General features: G+C 42.4%; 1 protein-coding gene across 3 annotated transcripts in view; it reads left to right on the forward strand.

Moving 5' to 3' along the window:
* Positions 1-26,130, forward strand: part of LSAMP (limbic system associated membrane protein) — a 1,415,745-nt gene that overhangs the window by 1,379,814 nt on the left and 9,801 nt on the right. For 2 of the 3 annotated variants that reach the window (XM_028726538.2, XM_028726537.2), the window contains 3 exons: positions 1,201-1,321; positions 2,280-2,428; positions 10,363-10,398. In XM_028726538.2, the coding sequence (XP_028582371.2) occupies positions 1,201-1,321; positions 2,280-2,428; positions 10,363-10,398 (306 nt within the window). The remainder of the gene's footprint in view (positions 1-1,200; positions 1,322-2,279; positions 2,429-10,362; positions 10,399-26,130) is intronic. The other variant, XM_028726540.2, reaches the window with a different exon arrangement.

Here is a 26,130-nt window from a genome sequence, read left to right on the forward strand (position 1 = left end):
TGAGGTCCAATGGAGCGGAAATGGTTTGTCTCGCTGCAGATGGCAAAGAGATTTACTGCCGACAAAAATACATTCGCACAGTGAGGTTTTGAAAAAACACCCGGCACTTCTCCTGGTGTTTGCCTTCTTTATCCCTAGGTCTCATAGCAAGGTCGAGTTCTTGAAATAAAGATTTTGTGCTAACTAAACAGGGCATATTATATTCCCCACAACCACCGCTTTTGTGTATAAAAACACATTTCCTTTTCCCAAAGGGATCTGATCCCTTTTCTCTCGAAATCATAACAGCTTATTTCTGCAAACTCAGTAAAAACAGGAAAGCTGTGATCCTGACAGCCGCAACCACTCAACCACAGAAATGGTGGTGGTGGTGGTGGTACTGTTGATAGCAAAGGAGGAAACACCCTGAAGTAATATCCTACATCAGCCTTTGTCAGACTTGTATCCTTCAGATGTTTTAGATTACTACAACTCCCATCAGTCACAGTCAGCATACAGTATACTGAATGGAGTTGCTGGGAATTGTAGAGGGGGGGAACCATGGAAGGCACCAGGTTGGCAAAGATAGACCTACACCTATGGCTGGACACTTTGATACTAAAGTAGAAGCACATGAAGCAGTCATTGTAGGTAAGGTGCATGTGTGGCATGCTCCACCAAGGACACAGATGTCAGGATAGCAAGAGGGGCCTCAGAGATGGGCAGGAGTAAACCACACTTGTGATTCCTCAGCTGCTTCAACCAGCAGTTCCAATCAGTGGCGTAGCGTGGGTTGTCAGCACCCGGGGCAAGGCAAGTAATTTGCGCCCCCTAACCCGTGGATTTGCGCCCCCTAACCTGTGGATTTGCCCTAACCCCAGATGTTGCGCCCGGTGCGGCCGGGCCCCCCTGCACCCCCCACGCTACGCCACTGGTTCCAATAATGACCCCCAATCAGCTCAGCTTGTCTGCAACATTCACCCATCTTAATCTTCTCCCTTTAATTTCCATTGCTGCTTTTATCCCCTTGTAACAGGTGAGTGACTCGTAATTGCTTGTTTCCTTCACTTTTGTCATTTTTTGGCAACCTTAATGTCACCTTCCATTCAATGGGTCTTTCTGCTTCATGCAAAAGTGTAGATAAGCCTGGGTATCTACTGCTTTGAACGGCTTTGTTCCTCCCATCATGGCTCCAAAAAGTCTTTCTCTCCTCTCCTGCAGACCCTCCAACTATCACGGAATCCAAGAGCAATGAATCTGCTACCGGACGACCAGTTTCACTTAAGTGTGCAGCCTCTGCTGTTCCTACACCTGATTTTGAGTGGTACAGAGATGACACTAGGTAATTATACTGCTTATATATATTTTCATATGTTATCTTTGATGTCTAGTAAAAGGAAGAAAGAAACCTAAGGCCCCTTGTTCTATCTACAATCAGTGTTTTACAACCTACATTTTAAAATGGATTTTGCTTAAGGAGATAGTGCAGTTAATTCACTGAACACAACAAAACACAGTGTTGTGGGAGGGAAACGGGGGAGAAAATGGGTGTTTAAGGGCCCTCCCATGAACCTACCCTTTCTGCACGGGATATACCACTCACAACCAAATTTATCAAGGATACGCAACATCGCATTTGAAGACACATGATGGAAGGCAATGTGTAGGTTTACTCAAAGTATACTACAAAGTCTCCTACAACTCTGTCCAAAGTCAGTGGTGATTCAAATAGAAATCCAACTTGCAGTCATCCCATTCTTACTGCTGCGAAGTACACAGTCCATACAAGAGCCACACTGTCTGAGTTGATCAACTCTGTGGTGAAGCTGCTTGCCTTTATCTCATTTTTATTTCTTGCTTCCCTTGTCTTCTTCCACTTTTACCTTTTTCAAAGTTTTTTCTGGTCTTCATGCAAGTATTAATAATTATGATGATTTGTGAAGAGCTTAAAATACAAACAAGCCAAGCACAAAGCACGTAAACTGCAAGTCCTGCTGAAGGGCTTGGAGTCTAATTTAGATAACAAAGTGGCAGAAACAAGAGTAATATTTATTATTTATGAACTACTTAAAAATCTATAACTCCATCCCTCTCCCTTTTCTTTCTAATTCTTTATTCTTATGTCCCCACCCTTATCTCTTGTTCATCTTTGGTCCCAGTTTCCCTCCCTCTCTGTTTATTTACATGTCTGCCTTCTAGTCTCTATATAGTTTCATTCTTTTCTCTTAGCATATGAGGAGCATATGAGGAATGACTTCATACCATTACTGTATTTACCAATTACTTTTATTGGTTCTCAGGATAAATAATGCCAATGGTCTGGAGATCAGGAGCACAGGGAGCCAATCTTTCCTAACAGTGGCCAACGTCACTGAAGAACATTATGGCAACTACACCTGTGTGGCTACCAACAAACTGGGAATCACAAATGCTAGCCTATTTCTCTACAGTAAGTATGGAAGAGGGAAGAAAAAGTCCAAGTGGGTTTTTTAAAAAAATGCACATTTTGCAGTAAGCAAAGGATTCCCTTTATCTAAATAAAGTTTCCTGTACTGTCCTTCTTCCACCCATTTACCCCATGAAAAATCTCTCCAGAGGGCCAGGAGCCCCTCTTGAACAACTTAGGATACGGTGTAGGGAGCTACTAAAGAATCACCCCAAACATGGCAGGCCACTGCCAAACCTGAGGTGATATACTACTCCCTTGGCAGCCTCTCATGCCGTGGTCTACATTGTGTGGGTGTGGGGGCTGATCTTCTGTAGACCCCTTTCCCAGGGGCACTGGTGGCTGAACTGGAGAGGAGGCATGGAGACTTTTCCTCTGTGAATTTTCTTACCATTACAGTAAAAGACATGGCCATATTCATACTTGAAATCCAAGGCACATGACTGTAAGAAAAGGCAACCTGCTCTGTCCTTGTTCATCATAGAACATGGGAAAAACCACCACCATAATCTATTTAAAGAGAAAACTGGTACCAGACCACCGTGTGGCCAAAACAATGAAAAGGCCTTTTGAACACTTGGTAAGACGATGGAGGTTCACAACTGGGAGAAAGAAAGGGGAGGCTGGGAAAAGTGCGGAAATGAGAAACTGAAAGGGGAATAAGGTCACAAAGCAGAAACAGAACTGGAAAAAATGACTTGAAAGGATGTGACTGTTTTCAGAGACTATGAGAACAGATGATACTAAATCTCAGGGCCGGCCCACATATGTGGCAAGGTGAGGTGACTGCCCTAGGTGGCAGGCTTAACAGGGTCAGCAGATCTTGATGTAGATCTTTATTCCCCCCTTGTTCCTAGTGTAGATCACTCGCCCCTTCTTCCTTGGCAGGGAGGGGAGGCTACATTTTGTGGTTCACCTCAGGTGCCAAAATGTCTTTGGCCAATCCTGCTGAATATAAGGGAAAGGTGAAGAAGTCTGTGCTAACTAACTATAGCTGAATGTGTTTTTGTACACAAAATTACTAACTGTAGGTCATTCCTAATGTTGAACAGTAGCCCTGCATTTTAACTTTCTATTAGCCCAACATGCAAACCATAAAAATGGCATTTCAGTTGTGTTATAGATAGTCTTAAATCCAATCCATATTTCATGTCTAGAAAAGGCTGTGAGACTATAAGAGATCATTCTGAGAGCAAATTCTGGTTTTAGGTGCAGAATCATATCTTCCAACTTTATTTTTTTTAAAGAGAATAATTAGGCTAAGAAATCAGCTGAATTATTCGCTCCCCCCCCCCCTTTGCTGGATTCTATTTTATGAACATTTTTCTTCTCTTAATTCTTTATTAATTTGACTAAAAGAAAAAGGAATCAGCATGATTTCCTAACTAAACATGACCTTGCTTTGCAGTTGTTTCCAGGAAATCTAATCAAACCTTCAGATCAGACCTGCCATATCCAAGGTTTACTTCTCTGTAATAAATTTCTAAAGTTCAGTCCATAATCTCCCCTGGACATTATATATGGAGTTGGGGGCTATTATTTCTTTTTCTATCAGCAGTTTCTTTATAAGGTCTTCATTGATTTGAAATATCCCTGAGGGCAAACTCAGTTAACACAAATAATTTGACCTGCTATAGCTCTGACCTACTCACCTGTGATGATATAAGATATTACGGAAAATGAAAAATATAAATGGCTAGGAGATGGATGAATGTTGTTGATACTTTTATTACAGATGGACAAACTGGGGTATGATGCATGATAGGGCCAAGCCCAGGGTTTTATAGGAAGCCAGTAGTATATACCCAAAGAATAAATAAAAGGAAATCCATGGTGATCTATTTTTATTATTATTATTTTCTCAGTTTTTTATCTAGATTTTTTTTTTAAAAAAAAAAAAAAAAACAACCGGGAGAATAATTCCCATCACCCACAACCAGCATAGTTAATGGTCAGGGATTATGAGAATTGTAGTCTAAAATGCCTGAAGTACACCAGGTTGGGAAAGGCTAATAGAGAGAGACTTCTAGATGAGCCTTCTAGATCAGGTAGCACAATGGCACTTTCCTCCATCTGGACAACCCCTATTCTGCTCAGGAGGGTTGGGAGAATCCCCAGAATGGGGTGTAGGGTTAGGAGAGGAGAGATTGTTCCTTCTGGCAAGGAGAAATGCTTACACTGATAGAATTATCACCTTAGCACAGTCTTGAATGCCGCCCTGAAGAAGCATCTCCACCCCCATCGTTCTGCCCGGACACCGAGGTCCAGTGCCAAAGACCTTCTGGCAGTTCCCTTACTGCAAGAAGCGAAGTTACAGGGAACCAGGCAGAGGGCCTTCTGGGTAGTGGCACCTGCCCTGTGGAACACCCTCCCACCAGATGTCAAAGGAAAAAACAACTACCAGACTTTTAGAAGACATCTGAAGGCAGCCCTGTTTAGGGAAGCTTTTAATATCTAAGGACTACTGTATTTTAATATTTTGTTGGAAGCCGCCCAGAATAGCTGGGGAAACCCAGCCAGATGGGTGGGGTATAAATAATAAATTATTATAATATTATTACTATTTTACATTTAAAAAAATACTGCCCAGAATGCAGTTAGTAAGGCATACCACAACACCTCTTTGCTTATTTCCTATTCAGCATCTGCTCTCACCACTCTGCTGATTAAGCGGTAAATTTGGTGGGATAGTAAAAAGTGATTTGGGGGTGGTGTGGGAAGCTCTTGAAAAGAAATGGCAATGAAAAATTATTGGCGTGGGCATGAATGTAGTAGACCAGTGGACTACTGCACTAGTGGTGGTGCCTCCACATCAAAGTTAGCAAATGTGAGCAGCTTAGATGTTATGCTAATGCGAAGAGAGCAGGAAGCTCAGTTGCATCAGTGTGTTGCTTTTCTTCACAAGCTCAAGTTGCAGGTACAGCCATGGTTTCTTTAACAAACCCTAAGTTGATCATGAGTTGTCCCACAATCAAACAAGCCCAGGCTTGATTCTCTCAAAGTTTGGGTGTTTTCCAGCTGCTCTTGCTCATACCTTTGTAGTTTGGTTGTCTGAGGTAGGGTGTCCAAACAAACCACAGTTAAAGAAAGGTGCTGGGTTCACACAGAACACCAAGCCATAGTGAAAGCAAACCAACAACAAACCATGGCTTCAGATCACGATGTCATACGACATAGTGCAGTATTATGTGCAAACCACGCCATTAAATATCTACTGAGAGCAACAGGAAGCAGAGGGCACTTGCAATTCTTACTCTCTTTATATCTGTATAACATCCAAAGCCACTCTGCATGCAATTAAATGTGTATATACTGTACATCTTTGTTTTTTTAAAAAAATAAAGTAGCTTTTCTCCTGTGACTAAAGATGAACACTTCTCTCTAGCTTTTAGATAAGTTGGGGGGGGGGGAGGAAGGACCTGGAACAAATTTCCTATGTAGTCCACGAAGATGAGAAAAACTTAGTATTTCTGTGTTAAAGAAGTGTATAATTGGAGGCCTGGTCGTTTATAATTGGCTATCATTAAGCTTCAGAAAGAAGCAAAAGGAAGCACAAGCCATTTTGAAATACCCCTCCAAGCCTGCTTGGCCTCACATCCAAGAACAAACTAGAGCAAGTGATACAGCCCTCCCCCTTTGGGTGGTTTTCTTTTTCGGAATCAAAGGGATTGAAGCATCAGTAAGAGACTTTTCATGCTTTTTAATAGAGAACAAATTTGTTCAAAGATATCTTCTCCTTTGAGAGGCAGATGGAATGTCAGTGCCAGAAGGTTCTGTAGTGGTTGAAAAATGACAGGAGCCGAGATTGAAACTGCGGAATAGGGGCAAAGTGAAATGTTTGTGGCTTTGCCCATAGCAAAAGGGTGCAGGGGCTTATTGGGTCCTGCAAATTATTTGAAAAATACAGCCTAGGAAGGGACAAAAATAAGTGATGGATGATCCCAGGCAGAGCGTGAAAAAGGCAGAGGTGGGCCTCAATGCGCAGCACCACCTAAAGCAAAATGCACTTTGGGAAGTAAGGGACTGGACCCAAAGGAGGTGGGAATATCTGTCATCAGTGGAGATTCATACCTGTCATTCCTATGGCCATTTAGAAATGGGAGGATTTGTCCAACGAAATGAAGCAGAGCTAGGCAGGAGAGGAACAAGATTGAAACACACAGCAACAGGAGTAATAACAAACTGTCGGAGGACAATGCCCTGAAATTGATCAGAAAGGCCCAAGTGCTATCATCACTGCAGAATATAGTGATCAACACATCAGAAGTATCTCCTCTAAATACCAGGTGAAAGAAAGCATTTGCTTTAGACAGCTTCCTGTCTCTTTGAGAGACATTGGCTGTCAATATGTGCAGCAATGTATATAATTCAATCAATTGTTTGACAGCTCATAGGTTCATTTATCAAATTTTAGTGGCATCAATGGACTGAGATCTGGAAAGCATTGAAGAAAAACAGAGTATTTTTTTTATTAAATCCCCAAACAATGCTGCAATCCTATACACACTGGCATGGGAGTAAGCCCTACTGAATTCAGTAGAACTTAGCTCTGAGTAGTCATGTATAGAACTGCACCATAAGCCACAACCATGCAGAAACTTTGGTGGTGGAAGAAAACCTGGGCAAACATGCATTTCACAAGCCTTACTCTGAATCACAAAAAGAGGTGAGGGAGAAATGGGGGAGAATAGAACCAAGGCTCAGGAAACAAGTCCCCCAAATTTTCTGAGAACAGATTGGAATGTGTAGGTTTTGTGTGTCCAGTATATCGAAACCTCTTTTCTTATTTTGAATTAAGTTAATTATTGATAAATAAATTCTGAGATGTCACAGCAGGACTATGCAGATGTTAAATGTCCCATATGCAAAAGCAGCCTATGTGCCTCAAACGGAGGGAGGGAGCAAGGCAAGTGGGTGTAATCCTGCCTCCCCATCCACACAACCAACACACTTGCACTCAGTCACCTAATATCAATATAACTTAGCAGTATTTGCTGCAAACGCTGTGGAAAATTCAGGTCATATTTTACCAAGCGGCTTTCCTTTGAAGAGAGCCCTGGAGATTTATGATAGCTGCGTAATATAATCCTGGTGCAAATGTACAGGCTGAGCAGGCGGTATGAGGTCTCGGGAGCAAGCACACGCTCCGTTGCATCACCATTTTAGAACCACATGATAACACAGCCTTTCCTGTACATGCACACACTGACCTCAGAAAGCATTGTTTACAACCCGCTAGCTTCATATGAACATCGGATAGGTACATAAGCCATCTTGAAGGAGTTGCGCTACAAAACGTGGCCTATAAATACTTTAAAATGATAATTGATTGGCAGCATAAAAACTGGAGCACATATAATAATTGATTGGCAGCAGAAAAACTAGAGCACAGTTTTCAGTCGCACGGGTGGAAAGGCACTCGACAAAGTAGCTGCCATCACATGGTAGCTATCTGTGCACAGCAAGTTTTCAGAGGGGTGTAAGTCATCCAGTGAACCAGGTTGTTTTCTCAAAACTTCTACAAAATGTGGCATGGATAATTTCCCCCCCTGCTCCTTTTGCTGCATAAGTTTCACTGGCCCACAGAGGCAGAGGCTACACAGGGCAATTTCATGCAGCCTTTTCTTTGTGGTTGTAACATGTGGACCAGCTCTCAGTTGTGATTTAATGAACGGACTGTGCAGCAGACCAGTGGCTAGCATGCTTTTCATTTTATGCTTGCCTTAAGCATTTTACTCAAGAGCTATAGTATCACAGAGAGTAACAAGGCGAGGTGGAATTATTAGGGCAGGAATGGGGTGGAGTAAGAAGGGTGTTGCACAGCAGGCCGGGGAAAGGTACTGCCGTTTTGTACAAAGCAATGTAATAATGAGGCCAGAACGCTTCAGAATAACCACTTGTGAGGAAGTGTCTTGCCAACTGTGCGAGGGAAAGGTAATGGGCTTATGTTATTTAAGCGCACTAAATAACAAGGAAATCCTGTCACTGAAGCTGACTGTTTTCCCCGAACAATAGGCCCCCATTGCTACATAAACACTAAGTTCCAGCCTGGCTGTGTATTTTGCCAAGCCAAAAGACAATATCTTCCAGCACCTGCTGTGACATCAAACACTCCCATTAAGGCAGTTAGTGCAGGGAGATCTGTCATTAGTCACAGGGATGTGCTTGACCTGCTGTAGCCTGATTGGCTTATAGAGCTTCCACAACAAGTCGGGTTGTAATAGCACGGTGTGCTCTGCCTAAGGAGCATTGCACCGTTGGTGCCTGAAGAGGTTTATAAGCAAATAATGACTGGCTGACTTCTTGAGAGATCCGCCAGGAAATGCTTTAACCTGTGATGAGCTTCATGAAGCTCCCATAAGCTCAGAGGGGACATCCAGCATATATTGTCATTCCTAGCTATGCTTCTGCCTAGAGCTTGCAGTTTTTGTACAGCCACCTGGTTATGAATGCACTCCCCACAGAGATGTGTCTGCCATCTTCTCTGTGCAGTTTTTGGTGAATGCTTTTAACCTTGGCCTTTGACAACTGTGATGTGAGTTTTCAGGACCCAGCCTATTCCTGTGACCGTGATTTGTTTTAGCTAATTTAATTTAATTTAAAACTGTTGTAACCTGGCCTGGGACCTGCTGGTGAAGGGCAAGTAAATACTGTTCATTAATAACAAAAACAATACAAGGGCAGAATGTTAGCTCCTTCTGTTCAAATAGCCATGCCCCAATACCATCAAAGCTTAGTCCTAGATCCTTTTAAATTTGGGTGTGGCTCATATTGGAGTTTGCTGCTGAGGTCTAACCCCCACAACCTCTTCCCTTTGCCCGAACATATTTGGCAGTGGTGAGACAGCAGTGGCAGGCACCAGTCAAACAGCTACATAGCCTTTATGGAGGTTTCTGTGCCAGGCATCCCTCCCTGGCACCAAGAATGCTGGTGGGGACTGGATTCTGTTGTACTACCGATGGCATCACTGGGAATTTGAGATGCTTCATAGGAAAGGATTAATAAATGGAATGAAATAAATAAATTTAGTACATAAATAATTCAAAGCCCTACATTGAGATAGATTACACATATCCTTCAGTCTTGTGGCCAGCCTCTGGTTAGTTCACCCTGGCTCTGCCACTGATTTCTGGACAATAATTTCTTTCTATCCCCTCTTCTTATCTCAGTTTCCCAGTCTGTAAAAGCCTGAATGAAGACGTAAACCAAGCTTCTCCAGATTGTACCCAAACATACTATGTTCCTGGGAGTCATTTGCCTAATAGACTCTTTGGTGGTGACGTTTGTCATTTAATCACGATCTTTCCTTTTAAGAGAGAGAGGGTGGTCCCTTAAGTCATTTATTTTGGAAACTGACTAAGAGATGCTGCAACATTGTCCGTGAAATCCACAATTTTCACTGGTACTTTGGAGATTCTGCCATGAGACAAAAGGGTTTAAAGATAAATCAAGACATATAATGCAACTGAGATTGTACGAAGGAGATGCCATCATTGATTCTTGAACATGGCCTGTATGTACAGAGTAGAAAGTGTCTAGAATGTCTTTGCTGCTTGCAGTTCAGCATAGTTAACCAAACATATTAACAATACAAATTTAACAGCAAAGCAAAATAGGCAAAAGATTACTAGGTCAAAGAACTGTGTGTTGGGATCTTGTGGTGATATTTGGATAGTGAAATCATGGCACTCAAGTTCCCTCACAGAAGGCATCATAATTCCCTTTATATTCTGTATATTGCTTATTCAGTTTGTGTCTCCTTCAGATGGTTCCTCCCTGCCTCATCACACACTTAGGTGCTTTGGGAAGAGCAAATGTTCTTTTGAATCAAAGCAATTTCAGGTTGGGAAGCACTCCAGGTTTGTAACTGTTGCTTGCTGAATGTGGAAAGTGCATGTTGCTTATTGTTTTGTTTTGTTGTTTTTCTCACTCCTTAGAGAAAATATTACCCACACTCCCCAATCCTTTTCCAGGTCAGTATATGTTTTGTGTCACAGTAGCTCTTAAGCTGGGTCATTCTCCATCAATTCAATAAGTAGGATGAAGCAGGGAAGAGGAAATAGTTTATTTGTTGTGTAAAAATAAGACATCGTGTCTACATTCTGGTTGCTCCTGCCCTTATATCTACGCACCCCATTGCTGGCAAACTCAGCTGTTCAACTCTTAAGCCATTGGTCTTTTAAACTTAGGTCACCTGAATCTTTTAACAATTCAGCACATTAGAGATTTTTCCTTTGTTCTTCAGTCTTCAATTACTCTCTAACAGAAAACCTATTTAGACCCATATAGTATAGCTCCTCACAGACAAGTATCACCTCAGAATGCATATGGGAGATGGTTGATCTGAAAGTTGAAAAAAGTCATTATTAAAACACCCAGTTACAAGCTCACTTCACATGGAAAGCTGACCTGCCAGTGAGGAGGCTTCTAGACTAACCTTCTATACCCAACATTGTAAATATTTCTCATGAAGGAAGAGACTGAGTTGAGGTCTTTTTAAAAGGACTGACCCCAATGTCTATTCTGAGCTAGTATGAGCCAATGAGAAGAATATGTCTTCTTGAATCCACCAGCTCAAAACTAAAGTGAAGAAGCCAATATGGCGTGATCCCCCCCCCCCAATAGTAACAATTTGTTTGAATGCTCTGGTGTATGATGGACAGGTAGTCCACTATGTCCCTTTCCCATTACGCAGAGTGAGGTGGTTGTCCAGGCAGCAATGCAGAGGAGTAATGGTCTCCAACAGCAAGGTGTTGGAGACTATGATTTCCTCTGCTCTCCCTAAGTTGGTCTGCTGCCTTCAGGCGCAGTAGAAGACACTGTCCCATTGGCAATGTTAAGGTACAGTTTGTCTGCCTGTTCACTTGAATTCTGCATGTGGAATATGCTCTCTTGCAATGAGGATGGTCTTTCTTGGGCCTGCCCTACATGCCGAATGAATAGCAGGAGATAGTGAAATGAAATCTCACCCCTTGTATGTGATATGTTGGCACATTCAATCACCAATCAAAAAAAATATCAGCCTCCAGTAATTTCAACAGCTCTGCTGTTCACTCAGCTTCTTGGTGATCCAGGTGCAAGGTAGGTCTTTGAAAAAGCACCCGCTGGCTCCCACAGAGCACTGGTGTGTGCTTTTCTTATTGGAAGACACCCAATGACAATGGTATCCAATAGGCTTAATAGAAATGGAAGCACTTATTTCCACTCTCTGCACCATTGATATTTATTAATTTTTTGAATTTGTGTCCCACCCTTCATCCATAGATCTCAGGGCAGTTCGCAACATAATTTTTGAGAGTCGCTGGTCTGCAAGGGCAACTTGATTCCAGAAAAACAACAACAAACCCTCACAGACGATACAGCAGGTGTGGGAGACCCTTTTGGTCTAGTAGGCAGGCCAACTTTGACATATGACTAGGACCACCCACCCGCTAATCATCTGGCAGCATAATGATGCTTCCCACACCTGCAGTGCAGCAGCAGCAGCAGCAGCACTGATTATTAATCAAGAGGATGAGGGCATACAACCTGTTGGTATTGTCACTTGCTTGCTGTCATGTGTTCAAAGGGAATCCGCACATTTTCATGGGGAAACTAAAATGGTTAGAACATTGTAGCCACTGGCTACGGCTGGGTAAACAGAGGCAAATCTACAAATACAATTAAAGGAAAACAGATACAAAAACAATGTACCATTAAATTAAATCCTGTATATTTATTTGCCATAAAGCTGAAGAAAAGCAATAAACTAGGCCATTTGCAAACAAGCAGTCTAAAAATAAATCAAATAAATATGATTATCATATGAATCAAGAATGAAAATGTGCACAGATACAAGAATAACAGCTTTAAAGGGCTGCTTTGGGTTTGTGTTTAGCATCTCTAAATTAATTAAATTTAGGTTTTATTGAAAACAAAGAGTTGTATTTAAATTAATCGCCCACATTGTGTGTGCCTTAAAAACATGCACGCACAACACATATAAGGAATGCTTTACTCATAGTTATCATTTGGTTGTGTTTGTTTGCATCCAGATATATGTATGTATCCACTCAAAGTAGCTTCAAGTTTAAAAGCTAAATAAGTACAATTACTAACAATAAAAAACTTACCTGAAATAATTATCTCACAGCAGGACAAGTTGAATATTAAAATTTCCTTGCTGAAAAAGCAATAGAACGTATCTGAGAAGCAGTTTAGATGCCACCACTGAGAAGGCCTTGCACCTTGTTAAATATCCATCTGATAATGAGACACAGAACTGAGCCCCCAAAGCTGACCTTAAAGCTTTGGCAATTAACCCAGATTTATTTATTTATTTAGGTTTGTGGTTTTATCAGGTAAAGAATATATTGGTCTCACTTCATTCCTGCCTAAGGATAAAGCTACAGTCCTAATCACACTTACCAGGGAGTAAATCCTATACTTCAAGGGCACACTCTTACTTTAAAACATATTGAACACTGGGACTTAGAAGTAACATGCATAGGATTCTCTGGACTGAGGCATTGCAGGTAATTGGACTAGATGACTATATTTGGGCCCCTTCCCGTTCTAAAATTCTACGGTTCTGAATGAAAATATCAGCAGAGAAATATATATTTGTACCCACATGATCAAAACTTTAACCTGCAAAGTTTTAATAGCACTTTATCTTGCATGTATAATGTGTCAGTGTGATTTATTCCATGCTTGAATTAATGCTCAAGCATTCGATTTTGATCCACATAAGCTACATCCTAGTCTACCTTCAGTGCATCCTGGATTACTGAGCAAATCTATTTTAATATGTAGAACCTTATTTCTCTGCCAAATGTTCCCAGCAGTTTCTTTGCCATGGGCAATTAGCACAGGTATTGGTGCTTTACTAACTGTTCGCCCTGCCTTTACAATTCACCTCTTGATAGAGCCTCAGGAAAAATATTATCGAATCCCTAAACTGTGCAGACATGGCTCCTTTTCTCAGACATGAATGCGCTCCTCTAAGATTTTGATCATATCACCCTTGCTCTTAAAGCCTTAGGCTGTGGCGCTTGTTTTGTTGTGTTTAATATGAATTAGCATTTCCTGACCACATGGGCGTTACAAGGACACATTTGAATCATTTCTGATTTTTTAAACTTTATTAGTATGGGTCTTTGCTGTTAAAGGCAAACCATTCTCATTGTAAAGCAGCATTTTCATAAAATATCCTGTGCAATGATTTACTATTTTGTCACCATTAGCCTGTTAGCGTAGTCACCACAGGCAACAGTAGCCAGATAGGTATAGAAAAGGCTGTCACTATTGCATTGCCTGGGATGCAAGCCACTGTGGATTACCTAAAAAAAAACTTGTTTACTGTCTAATAAAGCTATTTTGATCTTTTTAGATGCCAAAGCAAAGGTTATTTTTAGAGTGCACATTCTTCTGTTAAAAGTGCTGTGGGTTTCAATGTGCTTCTATAGATAAGTTTCCCACGCCCACCATTTCAGTTCTAAACCAAAATCTTGGGCAAACATCGCCCCACACAAGCCAGAACGATAGTGGAGGCACCACAAGTCTCAAGCTCTACCAGGTTCACCAGCTTCCTAAACCAAGCTGTCCCTCGTGTCTTGTATCCACTTCTAGCTTAAAGTTCAATTCACCCTCCTTGTTCTCCAGCTGCCATTGCCCCTTGTGCTTTCTGAAGATACAATAGCAAAGTGGTGGTAATGCTGAATTTAATCAGCCACTCTTTTCACATACCTAAACCAGACACATGGTTACAGTAAGTGAGTCCAAGTAGACGAGGTTGGTGGTGGTGGGAGAATAACAGTTCCCTTTATGTAAAGCAGACGCTGATTGGAGAATGGCCCTGCATTGACTGTAGATTGTAGCTAGTTTCCTCTTAGATGTAGATATTCTAGCTTGTACTAACACTTTCATTTGGAGGATGGGTATAATGGTGGGCTATAGGCTATAGTGAGAAAGGGGTTGGTTGGAGGGATTCAAGGCAAAAATAGGAGCTTCCTCAAAAAGGTATGACCAGTTTTCTGTTTGATGGATTTATACTTTTAACAAGGGTTTCTGTTGTCCAGAAGTCCCCCAGTAAATGGGATCACTCTGTCCTAGCAACAAACTCACTCTCTCTGGATGGCTTTCTGTGTGCAAGAAATGATAACAACTTTCTTCCCTTGATCTAACCAAGGGAAGTGATAACAACTTTCTTCCCTTGATCTAACCAAGTCAAATCAAGTGATGGGAACGTGTTCTGCTGATCCATCTTTTAAAATGATCTCATAATGCTCAAAAGGCATACTTAGGACTAGCTTTGTATAAGGCTGTGCATATTAATCAGATTTGAATCTAACATGAGTGTAAGAGTAACATTCTATATATTAATAGATTTACAAAATTCAGAGAAGTGCAAATTTCACAGGAGAGCTGTGTTTTGGTTTGCGCATTGCTTGGAGAAGTGAGAATTTGGGTGGTTCTGTGAACTAAATTATCCCTCATCTCTACTTCTGTTTATGCTGGATAATTGAGAGGACCCATTCAGCATGAGCAGGAAAGTCCTAATCCTGCCAAGCTTCATGGTGTATTCTGATGGTGCTGTTGGCATATGCAAGAGCCTACATACCTACAAGTCCAGGCTTCAAACCATTTTGGACCTTCAACAGAATCTTCTAAGCTCCAAAGCAGACATGAGGTGTGCCAGAGAGCCAGTCTAACCTTGGTGATCCTCAATTTTGGTGGCTTCCTGCATTACAGTCATTTAGCTGCTCACCCCTTATTTTGCATATGCAAACATATACTGGAGACCCAGTGAAGTGTTAGGGGGAGAGTGCTTATGATTGACTGAATAGACCAGGGTTCAAAATCCCACTTGGATATGGAGCTGATTGGGTAACAACATAACTTGCTTTAAAGATAAAAATGAGACAACCAGAACAGGGATCATGTAAAAAGTAAACTCACTGTTCAGAGTTCAGTCAAATGATGGAAGACAATGACTGATTTGGAATAAACTGAGGGTGGGGGAGAGGTTTCCAAAAGACAAATCTACTGAGTATCAGTAGGACAAAACAATTCCAAGAATGAGATAGCCAAACATTTGCTTAGAACTTTAAATGTAGAGAGTCACACGTGCACATACAGCCCCATCTATGCCAACCTGAACTCCTTGAGAAAAGGGTATGGTAAAAATGTATATCAATTTGGATTACAACCAAAATTAAGAATGAATCATATGCTTTTGGGTCAACTGATGTATGCTGCGTTTAAATTCACATAAGCTTCATCTATATATTTCCACAAATGTGTTTGAAGAAAGAAGAGTATTTTCTTTGTTTTTAGATGATTCCCTAATAATACATATCACCAGTCTGGAAGAAGAGAGAAACCTGCTTTAAGATTATGCTTGCCTTCTGTTTCTATAGGCACTTGTATTTTTAAAAAAACAATTTTTTTGAAAGAAAAAAGTCTGCTGCCCCGTTAATAGTTGGTATCCTCTTAGGCTTTAATAAGCAGAGAGGCTGAAAGTGTATAAGTAAGGCAACTGCTTTTGCTTTCTCCTCTGTCCATTCCACTTGTCACTAAGTTCCCATTCAAATAACAGTATCTGGTTCTGTAATGGTAAATGGGAATTTAAAAGGATGGCAATGGGAGTGGAGTGGGGTGGCATGTCTCACTTTAACCTCAAATTATTCTCTCTTAAGGCAGCGGCAGCCAAACAGCAAACAGCTTCCCCCTTTACCATTTCCACACATCACAGGCCATCAAAGGATTTGCCTGACAAATTGGCTTCCCATATGGTTATTTCCCCCAGTGAACAGTCTTTCCATTCACTAACCCATGTTGGTAAAGTCATTTTGGGAAGTGTTGGTTTTATCTTCTGGACTCAGGCACTGGGGCTGAGACTGTTGGTGACACTGTTCCCATTCAGCATTGGCAATAATAAAAAAAGCACATTACACATGACTGGGCTTGCATGATTTAATACCACTGCATATGCTAGCTTATGCTAACAACAAAAACAGCAAGTCCTTTCCAAAGAACCTGGTCTTGTAGAAAAGCAGAGAATGGTTTCCAAATGGATGGGCTTCCAAGGGAAAAAAACGCGGGGAAAACATTCCAGTCCTATCCATCCCCATGTTGCCTGTGTTTGTAGAAATGTAAAATATATTCCCATAATCAGGAAAGTACAGCATGAAGATAGGGGCAGTCGTGGAGGGCATAACTAAATGTTATATAATTGTTATTATTATTATTATTTTAAAAAACAAACTACATGGGGCTGCTCCAAAATGATAGCTTGGCATCAGTTTCCTCCTTTGTCCTCCATAATGTAAAGTCCATCCTACCTGTGTCCTCTTCTTATCATGCTGAGCATTTATCTACCCTTTGAGATCATTAGTTCAAAATTCAGCTCTCAAAAGAAAAACTAAACAAAAGACGTCCGAGTCAATGGAATCTTCTTTGTGCACAAGTTGGCTATAGTGCAGGGATGAGGAGCCTGTGGCTTCCAACTGTTGCTGGATGCCAGCCCTGTTCATCAGCTAAAATAGCTGTGACTGATAAGAGTTGGAGGGCAACAACATCTGGAGGGCTACAAATTCCCCATCCTTGTTACAGTGGCAAATGAGATCATGTTCTAGGCAGGACATTGGTGGCAAATGTGATTTTAACTGCAGTTGTGGGGAGACACTTCAGTGGGAGATTACTTATTCTGAAGTTGTGCGATGCCCTGCCTTGCACTCGAGGGAAGTTCAAGTAGTCTCAGCACTGCTTGAAAATATCCTCCCACTCGGGGAATTGCCACAGCACAAGTTGTTCTTGTAGAGTGGAGGGATTTCATCAGTCTTAAAAGTTCTGTCATGCTCTTTGAGCAAATGCAATGTGATCTTAGTGTGAGAGAGAAGCAATGGCAAGACAAATTTCTTCAGAAGAAAATTACAGAATGCCGCCCACAAACGGTCAAGTGACCAGAACACAGTGTGACAGGGTGATACAATAGCATTCACAAAAGTGAAAATGCAGAAGTGTTCTCTGTCAATCTCTCCGTGTGGGCCATTGGGTAGCTAATTAGCGAGAACACATCATACCCTTTGAAAAGTGTAGTATGGTTTAATGGACCACTGATATCTTCAGCTGTTTACTACTATCAATATGTTGCTTATGCAGCAACACTGAGACCTACTGTCTAAGACTGTTCCTCCCTATGACTCCACAAAGTCGAGTGCTTTTTGAGCCTGAAGTGTGAATGGAACTTTAGATCAGGGGTAGGCGCTGTGATGCATTCTGACATGGTTTGACTACAGCTCCCACCATCCCTGACCATTGGTCATGCTGGTGGGGCTAATGGGAGTTTGAGTGCAGTAACTTCTGGAGGAAACTACACTGGCTTCCCTTGCCAACAAGTAAGATCAAGGAGAAAATGAAGTATGCTTGTTTTTTATTTGCAAATTTAACAATGAGAAAAGGAAAAGGAAAGAATTGTGAAAATTAATAATATGAAAGCAAAAGAAGACTACTAATAATTACCACCAGTGCACATTAAAGATAGAATAAACATCAGTACATCCATCTTAAGTTAAACATACAGGTTGATATAAGCCCTCCAGATGTCCAAATAGGTATCCACATGACATTGATATCTATAAAGAAATATGTTGAAATGAAGCCAAGGCAGTTAGGTCCTCAGATCATTGCATGATAGACATTGGGTCTATTGAAGTATAAATCCCTTGATGATCATAAGGGCTTGCAAAATCCGCTTTTGTTGTCCTTCCTGTCATTAATCCCTGTATGATGGGAATTTAATTTAAAAGTGCCTGAGCATCTGCAAATAGCAAGGATTTTTCCAATGCAAAATTGATACAGCAGCAACTTAAGAGCAAAAAGACTATATCACTGTACAAGCCCACACTATATGCCTCAATGAGACATTTGCAGCACCACATCTCAAACTATATCTGTAATGGGCAGTACCTTCCTATGTTGTGGAGTCCAGTGTGCCTGACAATATTTATTTTGCTGGATTGATCTCAATTTCAAATCCAAAGGAACATTCCATATAAAACATTCTAATTCCCTCTTCCACATATATCTAAGTTCCTGAACTACTCTCTTGCAAAGATCCATAAGCATTTATAAACAACAGTTATGGGTCCAACTTTCTGTAAGGAAAAACCTGATTTCTGCAGAAAAGCTGATTAACGTTTGCTCCCATTCAGCAGCGGAGAGTGGGTTTTCCCAGAGGAAAGCAACAGGACAAGCGGAAGTGTGGGCAAGCCCTTATAATGAGAATAGGATGCAAATAGAGCATTATGAACTTGATGCTTCTAGCAGTGAAATTGGGGATATTTTTCCCTGTACAGCAGAGAAGCAGGAGGAAAAATCCCTAAGTGTAGCCTACTAAGTACCAGCTGCAAATCCCCATAGCCTTGGAACTGAGTACAGAGCCTTGGAAGAAAGAAATTAATAACTTTCAAAGCATGACCTTGAAAATGGAATTAACAGTATCCCCCCCCCCCCCTTTTAAGCCTCCCTGATAATAAAGATTTCATCTTCAGAAACCCTGGCAAACAGAGTCAGCAGACTAGAAAAATGACTTCTAGCTGAGGTGCTGGCATGTGTAAAACCCCAAGCTCTCCAGGCCTCAAGGGGAGGGGAGACGAAATATGTCCCTTCCTCTGTGTTCTTGCTCCAGCTGCATAACTTGTTTCTCTTTACCTACTTCTGCTTTGTTCCCAAGACACATCAAGGAATACAGTAGGCAGAAGCATCATTGCACACAATAGCCTTTATGAACCTGGTGTCTTCCAGATGCTGTGGACTACAACTCCTATCAGCATGTGCTGGCTGGCGCTGGTGGGAGTTGTAGTCCAAAACTACTGGAGCACAACAATGCAAGAGTCCACGTTCAGATCTCCCTGGTGTTTCCAGTCTTCATCGTAAGAACCTAAGAAGAGCCTGCCAGATAAGGCCCTCCTAGCCCAGCATCCTGCTCTCACAGTGGCCAACAAGATGCCCATGGGAAGCCTAAAAGCAGCATCTGAGCACAACTACAGCCTCTCCACTTGTAATTCCCACATCCACTCAGAGGCATATTTGCCAGGGCATTTTTTAAACATATAAAGTGTGGTGGGGATTCTCCCCCTCAGTCCTCATGAATTCCCCACCCCCACCCCGTGAACTCAAAATCCTCTCCCTCAGTTGTGCCCTTTTAATTCTGCTTGGCCCTGGGTTATATTTGGGGAAAACAAAATTCGGATGTAGAAGTTGTTCATGTTTTCCTCTAGAGTTTCCCAAACTTGGGTCTCTAGCTGTTGTTGGACTACAACTCCCATCATCCCTAGCTAGCAGGACCAGAGCTCAGGGATGATGGGAATTGTAGTCCAAAAACAGCTAGAGACCCGAGTTTGGGAGACCCTGCTCTAGACTCTGTGATTTAGGATTTGCCATTGTATTTTAAGCAAAACCAGGGCCTATGCAAGTCGTGTGGCTTAATTAGGCCTGTTAACTTTCCAGAGATTCGAGGCTAAGCTGGGCACTGGCTTTTAACTTTACTTCATGACCAAGGAGATGGTGAGTGGGGAGGTTCAGAGGCTTTGTGGGTGCCAGGTGAAGACTTTAAGGATGTCACTGTGTCCACAGATGCTATGTTGGTAGCTGCAGGCTTAAGCAATACACAAACTTCCTGTTCGATTCTCATTGTTCTCATTGTTTACAATTTTAGAAGACGGGTCATTTCTTAATAAGTTCTCATTACATATGAGACTTATAGATCAGATAAAGAGATTTGCTGCTCTTTAACTGCTGAACTATTAACAGATTAGTTCTTAAATGCTTGCCAGTTCCTTATTTCTGCCAATTCTCCACCTTGTGGCAAAAGAATAGATTCTTGCTAAAGTACAGAGACAAAATGCAGGTGTGCCACTAGATGGCAGGCAACACCCACTTTTGCAAAAGGAGTGAAAATGTGTACTCCTTTAGCAAAGCCCTGTGTATTATTATTTTTTAAAGACAGAATCAACCTCTCTGAATATCATGTAAATGCACCCTTACCCTGCCACATGCAAGTAAATATAAATCAGATTTATACACCTAATTACTAACACTTCTCATGGATTCCAGCCCTTATTTCTTTTTAAAACAGAACCTTTCCTACTGCATGCAAAGTGTGATATTGTGTTTAGAGCCCAGTATTACCACCTACAGATTTGCTAATCAACACTCCATTGCCCCAGGAGATTCATAACTTCTTCCTGGTAGCACTGAGCTCAATTCTCACTTCGGGATCCTTTTTCTTGCCTTTGCCAGACTTCCAGTGTCAAGAAACATTTTTAAAAAGTGAATTTGCCACTACACCAGACAGGAACTCTTTTGTAACAACATACAAAACATGCAAGCATTTCGTACCGCAAATGGTGAAAAGGCTGTCTTTGGAATAGAATATACCCATTTCTGCAGGCAAATGAAAATTGAGAATGTGTGATTTGTATTAGGGGCATGCAATAATGATTTAAACCATCATTCATTGCACTGTTTGCTCATTAAAATTGATTCCATTTTGTTATCCATTCAGTTGAATTTCACTGTAACCACTGGCAGCGCGGGAGAGGGGAGACTGAATCTCCCTCCCCAAATCGCAACTGCCATTGCTGCACAAAGAGAGAGAAAGCCTACATTTTTAATTGCAGGCTTCATTCTCACTCTTCTCAGGGCAACACAAAGTAGAAAAATAAGCTTCTTTCCTCCCCTTCATTCTCCCCACCCGAAGAGAGAGAAGGAAGACTGCCCCCCCCTCCGTGTTTACCTCCTGCCTGCCTGCGGTAGCAGTAATACAAACACAAGAAAGTTTGCAAAGCTCATTCCATGCTGATCCTTTCCACCTTGATGTCCCACCTGTCTCCCTTGATCCACCTCATTCTGTCCCACCCACCCTCCGTCTCACTCACTTACAGGCTCAGCCAAGCTACACCCTTCCCCTTCCACTTTAGCCAAACCATAGCCCAGACAAGCCACAGAAGAATAGACAGGACAGACTGGGGCAGCTCCCCAGGAACTGTTCTGTTCTGCTGCTACTTCTCTTCTCCCTGACCTCCTATATCACTGAGGCAGAAATGATGGCATCAGTGTGAGGTATGTACTGACAGCCATAATGGTTGCTAGAGAGCTACCCCCAATTTATCCTACCTGTTCCTCTGTTGCTTGGCTGAGCTGCCCTCCCACTTCCTTACTTGCCTACCTGGGCCACCCACCTGCTATTCTGTTGTCATGCTACAGTTTGCTCAACCACCTGTTGGCAGCCATGCAAACTGCAGCGTGATGACATCCTTCCAATTCTATTATGTAGCAAGATAAGTTTTGCATTTGCTTTGGATGAATCCTGAATTCCAAATTGGAGTCTTCAGAGAGGGGTATGACTTATCCAAAGACAGTGTCCTTCAAGGGTGCCCAAAGCAAATCAGTCTCTCCCTGAAGCTTCAGGAACAATTTGAAGGCGCACAAAGGCACAGACACTGTGTCTCTGAAAATGGATCCATTTCCCCAAAAGTAAAATGCCAGCAATGTAAGTGAGGGGAGTATAGGTGTTTGTTTGTTTTTAACCTAAATGGAATAACTTTAATATGTCTCTCCTTCTTTCCAATTGTAATGCTTTTTGAAATGATTGTAGAAGGAGTACTGATATCTTCTACTGATTGTAGAAGGAGTACTGAACTTTGTAACTGTGTGTCTGTGGCAACAGAGAAAGTTGCAGTGATTAGGGCATCCAAGAATGGCTTGAGAGGCAGCACTAACTGGGAGGTGCCTGGTGTCCTACTGCTGCCTGCTCTGTGGGTGGCTGCTGGCACCAGCTCCCCAACCAGGTATGTGAAGTTCCATTGAATTCCCAGAATGTAAGTCAAACTCACCCAGCACTTACATACTGGTCATCTGGTAGAGTGAATGGCAGAGCACCACTTTCCTGCTAAAGCAGGGGTTGGGAACTGGAACTGGTCAGCAGGCTAGATCCTGACCTTTCCCAACCACCACAGACCACTCTGACCAGTGGGATCAGTCACCATGGTAAATATATATATATATATATATATATATATATATATTTTTTGCCTTCATGGTTTGCAAGCAAAGGAAATGGATTTTGCTGCCATCACGAATCAACTGAAAACAAACCATACGGGGAAAGGAAGTATTTCTACCTAAGGCTTCCAACCAGCTGGTTGGCGCTTAGCGCAATTCCTACTTTGGACAGAGATTGACTGAACTACAGTGTTCCTGATTGGGAACTCTGCAGTGCACAACTTGAGCTGCACCACACCTAATGTTACATATGATATGTGCAATGGGATGTTTTCCCCTGCAACTCCTCCTGCTGCACACCTTCTGAATCTGTTAAGAGGGTTCCCACAGCCCCCGGAGAGATTTGGAGAGGCTACAGAAAATGTACAGAGGGAAAAGAGTGGGGGACATCCTGTTATGCAGGTAGAAATTCTTACTCTGATGGGACTGATTTTCACCCAAATGGTAGCAAACAAGCAAAAAATGAACAAACAAAACGCCTAAAAATGCCTACACTCCCTAACCTCTACACATATCCATCTGAATTTCCCCCGGTTACATACCTAGAGACATGGCTACAACATGGGCCAATTTATACAAATCCCACCCACCCCGAATCCCAAGGGGTAAGTGAATCGTTTTCTCCCAAACTTTAAAACCTCACATTGCACAAAAATATATATCTGCACCCATCTGTCTGTATATTGGTAGGCTTCATTCTCTCAGGAGCAGCAGCTATGCATGCAAATTCGGTCCGATTTCAAAAACCAAAGTATTATATGCAATGATACTTTTTAAAAACAAAAAACAAAACTCAAAATGTAAAGGCTAATTGCGTGTGTGCATGCAAATGTGTGTGTGCACACACAAGCCCAGCACCTATTTGTCTGAAATTGGCTGGCATTATCCATAGGGACACCTGTGTCTACAATTTTCATCGAATCATCATTAAAATATTGTGCTTGTTTGTTGCTGTCCCCATTATTGCAATGGAACTACGCAAAGCGTTGTATTTTCTAAAGAGATGTTTTGATTTGAATCCAATACATAGTGAGTTTCCTCCAAAGCAGTCCAAGCTGAATCATCTCCCTTTCTGAAGTGCCAAAGTGGGATCAGAATTGAATCTTGTCTTGTATATGCCCCTAGTGATTTACTAATTCCACAACCTCTCTACACAGCCTATTCCACCTACTTTTTATTAACCTGCAAGTTCCTTACTGAACGCTAAGATCTACATCTCTTTACCTTACAACAGAGTATTCTTGAAACCAAGAATGCTAAGCTATTTGAAGCCCTTTCTCCCTTTCCTTTCCTTTCCTTTCCTTTCCTTTCCTTTCCATTCACATTTCATCAAGTCAAATAAAATTCTCAGTGGTAAAAAATGAAAAACAACAATTCAAACAATGCTTGAAATGTGAATTGTTAGGTTTGAAAAACATTAGGATTGGGCAGGTTTGTAAGGAAAGAGCAGGGAAATTCGGCATGCTGTGTCTTTGGGTTTGAAATGAATTAGCAAGAATTAAAGTGATCATTTGGCTGTGAGCATTTGCAGATGTCAAGGTTTGTAAAGGATCAGAGGACAGGGAATTAGTTTGCCCAAAACTTGCTCACATCACAATTCTAGAAATGGCAAATGCTGCCCAGTAGCAACAGATAGTTTCTTTAAAATGCAACATTTTCCAGTCTTGCTCAAAGGGCTTTTCTCACTGTATTTATTAGCCTTGCTGCAGTGAGAGACAGCATGCAGCAGGTGGCACCAAAGCCTACAAGATAAGCTGTCAGCACTTCCCCTCTCTTCTTCTCTCACTCACTTTCTCCCTTCCCCGTTTTGATAAAGAGTTCTAATGGTATAAAGAAGAAAAAACCATTCAACATTTTGCTGATAAAAGCGTGCATGCCCACACATGGGCATAGCCAGGAGTTTTGCTGGGCGGGCAGGCTCTTGTTAGGAGGGGACAGGCTTTTGTTACAGGGGCAGAGCCTCAGATTTGTATTATTTTTTGTAGATTTTGATTGATTGGAGGGGGCAGCTGCCCCCTGTCCCCCCCCCCCCCCGTGCTATGCCCATGTGCCCACACATTCACACTCTGCAGCATTAGTGGACCATGTAAGAATCTCCTACCATGCTGAATCCATTACCTGCCTTTTTCTCTGTCTCAGTACAAGGCACAGATCACCACACACCATCCAAGAGATCCCTGGAATACATTGTTTAATCACAGTTAGCATCAGTGACCACTCACTTCAAAATGATAATGAATCCAAAATCTTGGACGCTTGATAAAAAGCCGTATCTGGTCCATGGATCTTCATAACTGCTGCATGCAGTGCCATAGCGAAATGGCAGAGCAGCTGCTTTGCATGCAGACGGTCCTAGGTACAAACAGACAGGTCCCAAACAGACTGTCTTGTGTGAAATTCTGGAGAGCTATTGCCAGCTAGTGTAGAAAATACCCAGCTAGATAGACTCATAGGGTCTGTCTTTTCCTAATCCCCAGCCCTTTCCACCTTCCTCCAAGCACTGTCTCCACAATCTTCTACCTACCAATTCTTCCTCTGCCACCAATCTAAACCATCCATGTACTATATTTGCACTAGTCCAGAGGTCTCCAAACTAAGGCCCACGGGCCGGATAAGGCCCGATGGACTCATTTATCCGGCCTGCAGCAATCCCTGCTGCTGCACACTCTTACCAGCGCTGTGCAGCACAGCTGCCCACTTCTGGGTCGGAGGAGCACCGGAAATAGCTTGTGCGCATGCAAAAGCGTTGTTTGCACATGCGCAAGCGTTATTTCCAGTGCACATCCAGGTCCGAGGAGGCCCGTGCACATGCGCACAAGCTATTTCCGGTGCTCCTCCAGCCTGGAAGTGTGCTGGAAATAATGTGTGCGCACGTGTATGGGCATGCGCTTCCCCGCCCTCCAGCCCGTCGCACGATCGGTGCTGGAGCCACCGGCCCGAGGCGCAGTAAGTTTGCTGACACCTGACTAGTCTTTCATCATGTAGTCCCCACTGGAGGATTTGTAGTGCCACAAATATGAATTTGCATAAAGTCAGAGTGCAGCTCTCATGGGAGGTTTTGAGGTGCCTCATGTCAACCCAGAATTTCCATGAAGTCAGGGGCTGGAGCAAAAGAGAAGACGGGTTGTGCAACAGCAGTGGCTGTGGCATAGGAGCAAGAAGGGGGAAACACTGAGAGGGGAAAAGTGGTGGTTCAAAACAACGGGAGAAGCCTGGCTAGATGGGGAAGGGATACGGCTGCCATACGTCTGGGAAACAGAGTCTGGAAGGAAATTCCCTTCTCACTATAATACAGTGGTACCTCTGGTTGCGAACGGGGTCCGTTCTGGAGGCCCGTTCGCAACATGAAAAGAGCACAACCTGCCGTGGCGTGTCTGCGCACACACGGGTTGCGATTAGGTGCTTCAGCGCATGCGCGTGACGTCATTTTGCGCATCTGCGCATGAGCGAGTGGCGAAACCCAGAAGTAACCCTTTCCGGTACTTCCAGGTGGCCGCAGGACGTAACCTGAAAGAACGTAACATGAAGCAAACGTAACATGACGAATGACTGTTTTAAACCACCACTATTTTCCTTTCAGTGTTCGCCCCTGCTTGTTCTACTCAAACCTTTGTCATTGTTTAAAACCACCACTCTTTTCCTCCCAGTGCTCTTTC

Source organism: Podarcis muralis, chromosome 4 (genome assembly GCF_964188315.1).
Source record: "Podarcis muralis chromosome 4, rPodMur119.hap1.1, whole genome shotgun sequence".
In the NCBI taxonomy this organism is placed as follows: domain Eukaryota; kingdom Metazoa; phylum Chordata; class Lepidosauria; order Squamata; family Lacertidae; genus Podarcis; species Podarcis muralis.